Genomic DNA, 13,394 nt, shown 5'->3' with positions numbered 1-13,394 from the left:
TGTCAAAGCACAGTCCAAATAAAACTGTGTGTTCCTGCCACTTTGTCGTTCTATTTTTCTCCCTGATCAACCCTGCAATCCCTCAGACTCACTGCAGCAGGGCAGAGGGCCAGCAGGCTTGCACTCCAGAGCAATCCCTGGCAGCACAAAGCCCCGCTGGCAATCAGCCCTTCTCTCCTTTGGAGAAGGCTGCCCTGTGGGACTGCCTGGACTGGCACTGGGCGGTCAGTGTCCTATCTTTGCTTAGTTAAAATTTGTGCCCCGGCACAGATTAGGTCCGCAATATGTTTGATGAAGAAGTGCACGACGAATAAATGCGTGAGCAACAGGACTTGCAAGCAGAAACGCGTCTGTGTATGCAGTGAATGGGCCTTACAGCGGGTGGAGGGTCAATAAGGTAGCACAGGCAGAGGGACACCTGGATCCCTCTTCCCAACGGGAATGTGCAGCGCTTGGAGCACTCAGTGGGTCTGAGGGCAGGAATCATAGGGCCTGTCTTCCTCGTGGTCTCCCACCCCCGGGGGCACTCACCCCCCGGCGCACTCACCCGCTTCTCCAGCATTCTCAGCAGCAGGCGGAAGCGCTCGTCCTCGCGCAACCACTGAGGCAGCTCCTTCTCCCCTTGGCTCTTGGCCTGTTCAAGCTGCTCCTTGAGCTCCTTCAGCACCGAGATCTCCTGGGTCAGCTGGCTGTGCCAGGTTCTCGTCGCCTGCAGGTCTAACTCGAGGTCCAGCGAGGTGCGGATCAGGCGCTCAGAGCGCAGGGCTTTTACGGAGGCAGGCTGTGGGGGTGGGGATGGCGTGAGAGGGCCCCGCCCAGGGGGCCACACAACGCCTTCCCTGAACCCCAAATAACCACTTCGTTTCTCTGTGGGCTTCCACGCCTTCAACATGGGGCTCTCCCTGCCCCAGAAGCCTGTCTTGAACTCTCCGACTTAAACAGCTCACATTTATTGGGCATGACCTCATTGCATTTCCACAAGAGCCCTAAGAGGTCCCAACCATTATCCTGTGCATAGGCTCGCAGAGGTCAAATCACAGAGCTTACGCGGTAAAGCCGACGCGCCCCCGGCAGTCGGCTGCAGGCCCCGCTAGGCTGACCGCGCACTGTGCTGGTGCTCCGATTTACGCTCTCCGTGGTGGGTTCCTGCCACCATCCTGTCCTGAAGCTGTTTCCTCAGTGGAGGTCTGCCTCCCCGTGGGAGCAGAAGCCACACACTCCCCCACACTGTGACACCCTAAAAGACACATATAGGGTCTCCGCGTGCACAACACACACCCCCCCGATGGCCCCCACAGAACACCCACCTCCCCCCGAGAGACGCACCGCCCCACACACACACCACAACAGAGAGAAAAACGCCGCAAAACGGCCACACGCAAAATCACAACAGTGTGCCCAGAGCAGAAAATGACACGCCCACACAAAAAAACACAAAACTCGCACACCGTGGAAAACCTCGGAAAAAAAACACAGTCTCTATGTCTTTACGTGGAGGTTGCTAAGCCAGCAAGACATAAACCTGGGGCTGATCATGGTCATATTTACCACCAGATGGGGCGACCCTGTTTAAGAATTAAGCTACATGGACCGAGCAGTGCCGTGAGAGGGGGGACTGAGGCCTCATGACTTTGTTACAACCCTGGATTGATTCATGCCTGAAGGCAGCCCAACGTCCTGGACTTTTCCATCAAGTAGGACAATAAATTCCCTTTCATTTTTAAGCTGTGTTTAGGTTATCTTCAGTTATCTGTATGTAAAAGATCCTGATTAATACAATCATTAACTCTCCTCCCATCAAAACCCACTAATGATTAAAAATCAATAACTAAATGATTAAAGAGCCAGAATGCTAAGAAGGCCCTCAAGATTCCCACCCCTAACAGACATGCCCTGCATAATCTCCTCCCTTTCAGTGTGGATGGGATCTGTGAATATGAGATGTCACTCCCATGATTAGGTCACAAATCAACCGACTTTGAGTTAATCAAAAGGAAGATTGTCCTGGGTGGGCCTGACCTAATCAGGTAAGCCGTTATAGCAGCGGTCCCCAACCTTTTTGCCACCAGGGACTGGTTTCATGGAAGACAATTTTTCCATGGACCAGGGGGAGGGGGATGATTTCGGGACGATTCAATTCCATTACAGTTATTGTGCACTTTATTTCTATTGTTATTACATTGTCACTTGCTACTCAGTGATAGGGTTTTGATGAGTTTGCAAGCAATTGATTTACTATGGTCTCCGTGCAGTCAAATCTCTCTGCTAATGATGACCTGTATTTGCAGCCGCTCCCCAGTGCTAGCATCACCACCTCAGCTCCACCTCAGATTATCAGGCATTAAATTCTCATAAGGAGGGTGAAACCTAGATCCCTCGCACACACAGTTTACAGTGGGGTTCGAGTTCCTATGAGAATCTAATGCCACTGCTGATCTGACAGGAGGCAGAGCTCAGGCAGTGATGTGAGCAATGGGGAGCGGCTGTAAATACAGATGAAGCTTCACTTGCTTGCCCGCCACTCACCTCCTGCTGTGTGGCCCGGTTCCTAACAGGCCATGAACCTTGGTGGTCCATGGCCTGGGGGTTGGGGGCCACAGCTTTAAAGGATGGACTGGCCAGGCTTTGCTTCTGCTGGCCTTGAAGAAGCGATGCACAAGGTAGAGAGAGTCACATAGCAAGGACATGAGAGTAATCTCTAGGAGCTGAGCATGGCCCCCCGGCCGGCAGCTAGCAAGAAAACGCAGGGGAATAAATTCTGCCGACAAATTGGAGGGAGTCTGGAAGCGCTCAAACTTCCAGATGAGGATGATGCAGTCAGTCAACACTTAGGTTTTGGCTGGCTAAGACCATGAGCAGAGGATTCAGCTAACCTATGCCTAAGCCCCTGACCAGCAGAAACTGAGATAAAGAATTTGTAATATTTTAGGCTGCTAAGTTGGTGGTGATTTGTTCTGTAGCAATAGAAAATAAACACAATGATCAATAAAGAGAGTTTAGACATGGCCTGAGAAACATTACTATGAGACCTATCCTCACTTTGCAAGGCTGGTGAGCATACTATTAAGAATATGAAACAGCTCAATGCAGAAGTTCTGGAATGCTCTTCTAGGGTGAACACCATCTGATCTGTGCTTACAAATGGCAGGGTCAAGGAAATGTAGCTGAGTGATCTATGAGGCTCAACTTCTCAGAGCAACAAATGAAGATTCTTTTGCTTTGCTCTGAGCAATACCCAGTCTTAGGAATTTGCTGGGGCAGGTTGCAGGAGAGAGCACAGCTCAGGCTGCTCAGGCAGTGAGAGGAGGCAAGGACTGCAGTGCCCAGGGGCCACAGTCCAGCCTCTGGACTCTCCTGTTGCTCACACCCACCATCAGCAGCTCCCTTAGTTGTTCCCTTGGCAAGGGGAAGTGGGGGGATGGGGGGGAACTTCCGTGGGGCCCGCCTTGGAAGGGAACAGTAGGAAATGCAGGGGGAGCAAGCAGGAGTTCCGCAGTGGCATCTCTGCAGAAGTGGGTCATGCAACACCTGCTCCAGAATCCCCCGGGAGCTTGTTATTATAAAATTTATAGTTACTAGAAAATGACAGTGAATGACACTGTCTGGGAGTGTGGCCTTATAATCTGCATTGTCGATAAGCCCCCTGGGTGACTGTTGGTGCTCTAGAGATTGCAGTACCAGCCAGCTACGGCAGATGCGGTGGGGGTAGAGGTCCTAGAGGGGGCAGTCAGTCTGTCCCCTGAGGCCACGTCCGCATTCTCCCACAGCCAGCACACTGCCCCTTCCCTGTGCACCCTCCTCTGCACTGCTCCCTCTCTCCCGCTCTCTCTGGTTCCCTCTGCACACTTGCTGGGGGGTCGGGGGTGGGGTGTGGACCAGGCCCAGACCCCAGCGGTCAGTAGGCAGGCTGCGGGAGGTGGGGCCTTCCCCTAACAGGGCTGTCAGCACTCTCTCCCTCCATACTCTCTTTCCCTTTGCTTTCTCTCTCCTCCTTTCTCTGCGTTTTCTTTTTCTGACATTCTGGCTCCAGATTCTGGTTCTGCAAATTTACCAGACAGAACTGCTTTACAGTCGCCTGGAAAGCCCAGAGTGGGGAGGGCACTTCTGCATCTCCTGCAGCCCTGACCGGTCCAAGTCCTGACCAGGAGTTGCACCTTTGCCTACTGACACCACCCCACCCAGATCCCTCAGCCCGGCGGGAAAGGCGAGGCCTCTCTACAGGGCAGCCTGTGGCCTCCTCCCTGTCTGCGTCCATCTGGCCGGAGAGAAGCCAGCTGGTGCTTGGAGGCACTCAGCTTCTCTGCTGGCAGGGAGGGCCGCCAGACCCAACTGCTGCATCAGCGGGACGACAGGACACGCTGAGCAGAGCCTTGCATGAGGCAGGCGCCCTAGGATCAGGTTCTCTGATTGGTGACGGTGACGTCTTGGGTTGGTTTGATTTCTACCCAGGAAGACAAGCCCAGTGTGCACACTCCTCATCTAACCTATTTGTCGTAATAATAAGGTTACATTTACCCTCTGGCACCTCCCCCAGTGCCGACACAACTTCTGTTTGCAAATACCATCACGCTTGGAGGAGCAACATTTCTTCAAACCAGAGGCCGAGGAGAAGTGGCCGGACATCAGGGATGCGTGTGCAGGACACAGGGCTTGGGGAAACGCGGGAGGGACAGGCACATAAAAGCTTCGAGGTGACTCTCTTACCCGCTTCATCCGGACGCTGCGCCGCTCCAGGGAGTTTCGAACAAAAGGTGGCTTTTTAGACAGAGTGGAGCTGTCACTGTCACTCCGATTCAGCTGCAGGAGAAAAGTCATGGGATGTTAAGCGTGGTCAGAATGCATCCTGGAAGGAGCACTGGGGCCCAGAGGGAGGTCAGGTTCCCCCACTCAGCCTGGTCTTTCCTTTCTGGTTCTAGGCTTCATTCAGACCTTTCTGCTCTTCATAAGCAAATGTTCATCGAGCACGTACTATGCATGATGCACGCTGCTGTATCTCCATGTGAGTATCTGCATGATGCTAAATGAGATGCAATATTCCACCGAATCCCTCCAGCGACCCTGTGCGATGGGAACATCACCATTTCACAAACGAGGAGACAGAGGCTCAAGGGTTACAGAACTTGCCCAGGGCTGGCCAGTTGGTCAGCAGCACAGCAGGGCTTGACACCAGGCAGGGTGGCTCCAGGGTATACAACCCCCTTGACCTTGTACACAAAGGGCTGTTTGCATCGACTCTTCCCTGGTGCCCACAGAGCCCAGCTTTACTGGCTCAAATGGAGCCACTGTCAAGATTGATATATTTAAAAAAAAAAAAACAAAAAGGCAGCTCAAAGGCAAAGCCTCAGGGACCACAGCATCCTTGGAGAAGATGGAGCAGACAGGCTCAGGGACGGCTGTGCTGACCCCACCGCCCCCCACCAGCATCCCTGTGGTCATAGAGTTATTGCTACTCCCCCCAGAGGGCTAATATTCCCTGTCTAAGGCCAGAAATCAGGCCATGGTCCAGAAGGGATGCTGTTCTACTGAGAGCGTGTCCCACCTTCCGGGAAGCGCGGAAGAGAGGGGCTGGGGTGACAGCACATCCTGGGAGGTGAGTGAGGGTGGGAGCTTCCCTTGAGAGTCCTATTTCGAAAGTCGGTGGGGCCACCACAGGCCAATGCCACTGTGCCTGTTTGTCTGGCAGCTGTCAGTTCTCTGCTGCAGGCCTCTCCTGAGAAGCTGTTAGTGTCGTCATTGCTGTGGTTATTAATAATTATTAATGATAATGATATTCATCCAAAGGTGGCACTTGCAGACTATGTGTCCTCCCAACCAGAGGCAGATATTGGACAACTGATCCTTTAGTCGTAGTTGTTTAAGCATTAAAAATTGTGTTATAAAACAGTGATGAAAGCTACATTAAGTCCTTGAATTTAACGTTCTCTAGCGTAAAGATATTTTAATGCATTTCATCTCAGACGTGGTAGAGAATACTGTTGCCTTGTTATTACTTCCATTCAGAGCTACGGAAACTGATGCAGAGTGGGGAAATAATATCAAGTCCCATGGAGCAAGTTCAGGAATGAGCATTTTGGAAGGACTGTATCTACTTGGTCAAAGTGGGTCCTCCCACAAGTGCAGCCGCACTGCAGATAAACACACAGGTGCTGAGGAGAGCTGCAGGCGTGTAATGGTTTGTCCCTACTCATGGACTTACAGTTCAGTGGTGGTGCCCAAGCCAGGGAAACTAACCAAGTGACACAGGGAGCCACCCAACAGAAGGCACTTTTGTCCAGAGGTGTGACGTCAGGCCTGCAGAAGTCAAAGCAAAGCGCTTTGACTTTTTAAATTTCTGTTTCTGCATCTATGAAATGGGGTTAACACAACTCACCTTGCAGGGTTGTGTGTAAGATTAGATGAAATAGAAAATGTGTCTTTTTTTTTTTTTGTAGGGGGAAGGAATGTTGCTGATTAGCATTTGAAATCCCATTGTATGGGTGGGAGAACCCCACCTTATGACTTTTGGGGAAAACAAAGCCCGCCTCCCATTAATGAAGCTGAAAGTAGCAGAGCCCTGCTTTCACAGTCGTCCCTGCAGCTAGAGACAGGCACAGGACTAGGCTCTGTCAATTGGAGGCAACTGCCCCAGGCTTTGAAGCACAACCTGGTTCGTTAGACCCAATTCTCTGTTCCTTTGCCTCTTGGGTTTAAATAGGCCACTCTCTCTTTTGTTCCACAAAGGTACCATGTCTGTTGGTATCTCGGGGAAAAACTATTAATGAGTAGTGGTAGTAACAGCAGCAGCCACCAGAGATTCCGTGGCTATCAGTGGCAGGAACCTGGCAGAGGCATCAAGACTGCACACTGGAGGCAGTGGCGGGGCCAGCTAGGGGCCATATTCTACAGCAGCATCGGTGGCGGTGGCCCCTGACTGGGTTTGTGGTATGATTTCGTCTGTGCTATGGCCTCCCTTGTTCCTACCTGACTTCTGAGGCTGGTTCTAGACCCTTCCAATGAATACGTGAGCTACTTCACTTTCCTTTCCAAAAATTTCTCTCCTGGCTGGGCGCGGTGGCTCACGCCTGTAATCCTAGCACTCTGGGAGGCCGAGGCGGGAGGATCGCTCAAGGTCAGGAGTTCAAGACCAGCCTGAGCAAGAGCGAGACCCTGTCTCTAAAATAGAGAGAAAAACAGCAATAAATTAGCTGGACAACTGAAAATATATAGCAAAAAAAAAATTAGCCGGGCATGGTGGCACATGCCTGTAAGTCCCAGCTACTCGGGAGGCTGAGGGCAGGAGGATCGCTTGAGCCCAGGAGTTTGAGGTTGCTGTGAGCTAGGCTGACGCCACGGCACTCTAGCCAGGGCAACACAGTGAGACTCTGTCTCAAAAAAAAAAAAAAAAAAAAAAAAAAAAAAAATTTCTTTCCTGCATATGCTGCTCACATTGTTTCTGTTGCTTGCAAAGAAAAAGCCTGACAGGTACAAGCAGGAAGTGGAGTGCTGTCAGTCAGACGGGAACACATGGCGCTGGCTGTGTGGCGGAGGAGGGGTGGAGACACAACACATCCCAGTATTCCCTTCTCACTTCGTGGGTGCAAAACAGAGGATTAAATTGTTGCCTGGTGTACCTTGGGAGACAGACTGCGTGCCTGCAGAGTTTTAGGGGAAAATGATAGGAAAACATTTGGGATGTTAAACTGTTGGCTACTTCCTGTAGCCTTCGGTAAGATTTTATAAGAAAGAGATGAGCCTGGACTAAAGTGGGCCAGTTAGAAAGCAAAGATAAAAAAATATGTATGACTTTGCTAAGAAAGGCCCTTTTTACATGTGGCACGTGATCCCCATTGACTGGGAATCTCTTAATTTATAGGCTTGCAGCGCTGGAAACTGGTGCAGATAATAAAATATGGGAAGTGCCTAGTGTGGTGCTTGGTGTGTTACAGACGCTTAATAAGTGGGACTGGAGCTTCCTGTTATTTGAGGATACCAATTCCGGAAAAGGGCCACTTAAAGTAAATCCATTTAAACAGGGGACCAGAATTTTACAGTCAACATGGGGGGAAAACATTCAAGTCTTTAGTTGGAAAAGAGAAACATTTCACCAAGGTTACCCTATTTTATATTTCTCATGTAACAAAATGACGACTGCATTCTAATCCTGATTTTAAAAAAATGAATGAAACACTAATTTCTTTTGGTGTGATTTTTTTTGATGAGTGACATTCTTCTCTTTGTGTTTGATTTCCACTGCACGTTCATAAAGGCAGTAATTTTGCAGAAAACAGAGGGTTTTATCCATTATCTTAAGGGCTTTTCTAAGTCCTTCAAATTATTCACGTTTGAAGCACTGATTGGATTTTTCTCTGCTGCAGTTGTGAGCTGGTTTAATTGCAGGATCCTTCACCTGTGATTTAGGAATCCCTCAACATCACATTCAGTGACTTCAGGAAATCCTGTACCCTTGGCAAGATAGCCGACACGCATCATGCCTGCATTATCTTTTCAAATGCTTACAAGCTCAAATAATTAGCTAGAGATTTAACGCAGACGAGAGGGGTTTATGTTAGTGCTGGATGGGACTGCAGCGGATGTTTTCATGGGGACTGAATTGATAAATAGCCAGTAAATTAGTAAAATTTTCATGTTATGAAGAAATGAGCTTCTCTATTCAATCTTATAATTGTGGGCCTTGAAAGCTGAATACTCAGATATTGAGAGTCCCCCTTCCTCTTCCCCTCCCTCTCTAACAATAGTCAGGTACTTGCAGGTGGATGATGTAGGATGGGTCCCACTGGCCTCCCCTTCTGTGACCGCTTATTGGAACATAAGCCAGGGAGATTCTCTGTATGCCCCTAGTTATTGTTCAATGGCTTTACATGGTGAGAGGAAGGAAGGCTTTGACAAATCGCTTGAGCCCAGGACTCAGGTAAGGCATACCCATGTCTCATCCATGCCATCCTGTGCAAAGGCAGGAGCAGGGGCTGGTCCTGTAGCCCCAGCAACCAGCACAGCCCCTCAGACTCTGTAAGTACTCACACCCTCCGTGCATGTAGAGGGCGGGCCGGCCTAGGAAGGGGCAGGCACATTGGACAGCAAGGTGAGGGTGTGAAGAAACAAAGGCCACTACAGGGCTTGGAAAGAGCAGGTGGACCACTGGGACAGGTAAAGAGGGCCAGGTGGAGGCCAGAGTGGACTGGAAAGCCCACCATCTCCCAGCATCTGAGGGTAGCTGCCTGCACTGCTCGGCGCCAGCCAGTGGCTGCCGTGAGAGAATGTGTGGCCCCTGGTGGCAGACAGTCTCTTTGTTCCAAGAGGAACTAGAATTTTATGTTAAACTTCTCCATTTTAATTTTATTTTGAATTGCCTTTTAAAATTTTAAATGTTACAAGTTCAATTAAGAAAACCCTGAAGCCAAATAAAATATAGGTCTGTTGCCATTCTGCAACCTCAGGCTGCACACTGGAGTTGCCCTGGAGGTGGGGAAGACACGCCTGCACTCGCCTGGGGACATGGAGGTGTCCATCCGATCTCAGCAAGTGGCTGCAGAAGGGAAGGGCAGGGTATGACCAATGAGGAAGTGAGTTGGTTGGAATTGTGATAATACTGACCAAGTACTGGTTACTGAGCCTTTCCCCCCACCTTTTTTTTTTTTGAGACAGAGTCTTGTTCTGTCACTGAGGCTAGAGTGCAGTGACATCATCATAGCTCACTGCGACCTCAAACTCCCAGGCTCAAGAGATCCTCCTGCCTCAGCCTCCCGAGTAGCTGGAACTACAGGCACACAATACCACGCCCAGCTTATTTTTCTGTTTTTTGTAGAGACCAGGCCTCGGTCTTGCTCAGGCTGGACTCGAACTCCTGACCTCAAGCGATCCTCCCGCCTCAGCCTTCCAGAGTGCTAGGATTACAGGTGTGAGCCACTGCATGCAGCCCTTTTCTTTATTTAAAACAATGCTATGAAGTGGGTCTGTGAACTCCACCTGAGGAAACTCAGGCTCTGCAGTGTTAACTTGCCAGGGGATGCCCAATGACATGAGAGTAATCCGGATTTGTACCCAGATCTGTGAGAGGCTCTCCGTCAGCCCGGGGGAGGAGGAAGGTGCCACGCGTTTGCTTACCCGGCACACGTACTGGCTCTGGGGTCCGGGGGAGAAGGTCTTAGAGCGGATGATGGTGCTCCCTCGGAGGAACGGCCCTGGGGATGGGGCGCCCACCCGCCGGTCCTTGGGCCGCACCACCGTGGGGGATGGGGCCGGGGTCTCGGTGTTGGTCTCTTTGTCCACCTGAGGAAGAAGTCACAGCCTTGAGGCCACCAGTGCCCAAAGAGTCTCAGGCACCCACCCCTCAACCACTCAGCTCCTCCCTACTCCTGTCACCTCGCCTCTTGCCTGCAGACACAGCTGGGGCTTCCTCAGCTCCAGCCCTGCCAGATTAACTCAGCCCGGTGTGGCCAGGATAGAACCCAAGGCTGGGAGGACCGACCCCGTTCCCCCATGGCATGTGTGCTTGGGGGGTAGCAGGCGCACATTCAGTCCCCAAACAAACTCACGTCAGCAGTAGAGGCCCCTCAGACACCAACGTCCTGCACATCGCACCCTCAAGATTTATGTACCAACCACATTTTGACGAACTGCACCCCAGGTCTCCGGTGCCCTGGCCAAGAACTACAGACACTTTCCTGGAATTATGGAGACAACCAGCAAGTCTTGTTTTTCAAACTAGACCATCAGGTTTTCTACTGTCCATGCACAAGAGTCACCAGTAACAGATACGCAAAAATGCCTAAATGCAGGACCTTTGTTAGCCTAAATAGTGCCTTTGCATAATTTTGAGAAAAGATGCCCACCCCAGCTGGAGAAATTGCAAAATGATGCCCCCTTGGTGTGGAGGAGTAAGAAGAAGGACCCAGATTCTACTGCAGCTCTCCCCACCCCTTGGCCAGGCGCCTTGTGCAGTACGCCACCTGCAGCCCCAGCCCACGTGCCCTGCTCACACACGACAGGTGCTGTAGTTCCAGGAGTCCCGGATCTAGATGTCCATGGAGAATAAACCCTGTTACGACATGTAACCTTAGTGCAGCAGGGAAGCAGGGGGTGAAAGGAACTTCCCTGGACTCCTCAAATGCAGACTCACTTTACTTTGAGCCTAGAACCTGTCTGCAAGGCTGGTATTATCGTGCCCAGGTTAGAGATGAAGAAAAGGAGGCCAGAGAGGGATGAAGTCATCTGACTAAAGACTACCCATGTGGGGAGCAGCAGGGCCAGGACTTGAACCAAAACCCATCTCACCGCAAGGCTTGAGTTCTGTCCAGAGAAAACAGGGAAATCGCAGAGGGCAGAAGAGAAGAGAGGGAGGAGTCAGCCTCTCCTGGTTTACTGTCACCGAGATGACCCAAAGTCCAGGCAGGGACACTCCTGTACAACCCACTGCGGGTCACTCCATTCTCAGGGCTTGTCCCCGGATGCTGGAGGACAGGACTTATCTCCCAGCCTATCTGACTGCTGCAGCTCAAGGACTGAAGGCTATTTCCCCAAGACAGACCTTCCGTCTCCCCAGCCCTCCCTACCTTTAATGCTGGGTACCCGTCCATGTCAGGCGAGGCTTTCTCGGTGAAAACTTCCTCTTCGACCTCCTCCTCTTCCTCCTCCTCCTCTCCCTCTTCGGCTGCTGCCTCGATCTCACTGGCCTCCTCATACCTCCTGTGATGACAAAGCGCTTTGACTACCCACCCAGAAGCTACTCTGCGCCTGCTCACCTGCCTTTAAGGGCATCCCAGGCAGGGCTTCCAAGCCTTTTCTTGATGGAGGACGTATTTTTTTAAAAACCAACAATTTTAGTGAGGTATAATTTATACACAATAAGATGCATTTTCAGCGTGTAGTTTTACGAGTTTTGACCAATGTACCCACTTGTGTAATCACTACCATATTCGAGACATAGAACATTCCAGTACCCCCTCAAATTCCCTCATACCCTTTCCCAGTAAATCTCCTCTAACCCCCAGGCAGCCACTGATAATCTGTCATTACAGATTAGATTTTTCTAGACTTTCATATAAATGGAATCAGACAATATATGCTCTTTTGTCTCTGGCTTCTGTCAGCATAACTTTTTTTTTTTTTTGGAGACATGGCCTCGCTGTGTTGCCCAGGCTAGAGTGCAGTGGAGTCATCTCTGCTCACCACAACCTCAAACCCCTGGGCTCAAGTGATCCTCCTGTCTTGGCCTCCCAGAGTGCTAGGGTTACAGGCTGAGCCACCCACCCAGCCAGTGTAACGTTTTTGAAGTTCATCCGTGATGCTGCATGTATCAGCTGTTCATGCCTTTTTATCACTAATATTCCACTGGATGGATGTATTGCAACTTGTTTAGCTACTTATCATTGACGAACATTTGGATTGCTTCCATTTCTTAGCAATTATGAATAAAACTTCCATGAACATTCATGTACAAGTTTTTATGTGGATATAGGTTCTCATTTCTCTTGGATATTGCGTTTGTCTGCTAAGGACTGCCAAAACGAAAGACCACAAGGCTGGGTGGCTTAAACAACAGAAATTTATTTTTCACGGTTCTGGAGGCTGGAAGCCCAAGATCAAGGTGTCAGCAGCTTTGGTTTCTCCTGGGGCCTCTCACCGTGGCTAGCAGATGGCTGCCTTCTCACCGCGTTCTCACATGGTCCTCTCTGTGCACACGCACCTCGGTGTCTCTTTGTGTGTCCAGAGTTCCTCTTCTCGTGAGGACACCAGGCGGACTGTATTAGGGCCCACTCTCACTTCAACGGCTTCGTGTTAACGTAATCACCTCTTTAAAGGCCCTGTCTCCAAATACAGTCACATTCTGAGGTACTGGGGGTTAGAGCTTCAACATATGGATTTGGGGTGCGGGAGGACACAATTCAGCCTATCACAGACATATAAAGAGCAGAATTGCTGGGTCATATAATATATACAAATTTACCCTTTTAAGAAACTGACAAGCTGTTTCTGCGAAGTGGTTTTGACATTTTACATTCCCACCAGCAATCCTGTGAGAGCTCCAGTTCCTCACGCACACTTGGTTTTGTCAGTCTTTATATTTAGTTACTCTACTGGCTGTACACTTGTATCTTATCGTGGCTTTAATTTGCATTTCCTTTCTTTCTTCCTTCCTTTTTTTGAGACAGGGGCTCACTCTGTCGCCCAGGCTGGAGTGCTATGGCATCATCATAGCTCACTGGGCTCAAACCTCAAACTCCTGGGCTCAAGTAATCCTCCCTCTTCAGCCTCCCAAAGTGTTGGGATTACAGGCATGAGCTATTGTGCCCGGCATAGTTTGCATTTTCTTGCTGAGAAACTCCTCATGCATTTATTGACTATTTTCTTTTGTGAAGTGTCTGTTAGAATCTTCAGCCCTTCAAAAATTGGGTTGT

At 50.3% G+C, this 13,394-nt stretch overlaps 1 protein-coding gene across 1 annotated transcript in view; it reads right to left on the bottom strand.

The window, feature by feature from the left end:
- Positions 1-13,394, bottom strand: part of WWC1 (WW and C2 domain containing 1) — a 146,355-nt gene that overhangs the window by 3,965 nt on the left and 128,996 nt on the right. Inside the window, exons 18-21 of the mRNA XM_012655765.1 lie at positions 11,550-11,682; positions 10,102-10,266; positions 4,705-4,797; positions 548-781 (exon numbers count right to left, since the gene is read on the bottom strand). Of these exons, the coding sequence (XP_012511219.1) occupies positions 548-781; positions 4,705-4,797; positions 10,102-10,266; positions 11,550-11,682 (625 nt within the window). The remainder of the gene's footprint in view (positions 1-547; positions 782-4,704; positions 4,798-10,101; positions 10,267-11,549; positions 11,683-13,394) is intronic.

The sequence above is a fragment of the Propithecus coquereli genome, unplaced genomic scaffold (assembly GCF_000956105.1).
Source record: "Propithecus coquereli isolate 6110/MARCELLA unplaced genomic scaffold, Pcoq_1.0 Scaffold483, whole genome shotgun sequence".
NCBI classification, from domain to species: domain Eukaryota; kingdom Metazoa; phylum Chordata; class Mammalia; order Primates; family Indriidae; genus Propithecus; species Propithecus coquereli.
Note: the sequence above shows the minus strand (reverse complement) of the source record. Positions and strands in the feature narration are given on the sequence as shown.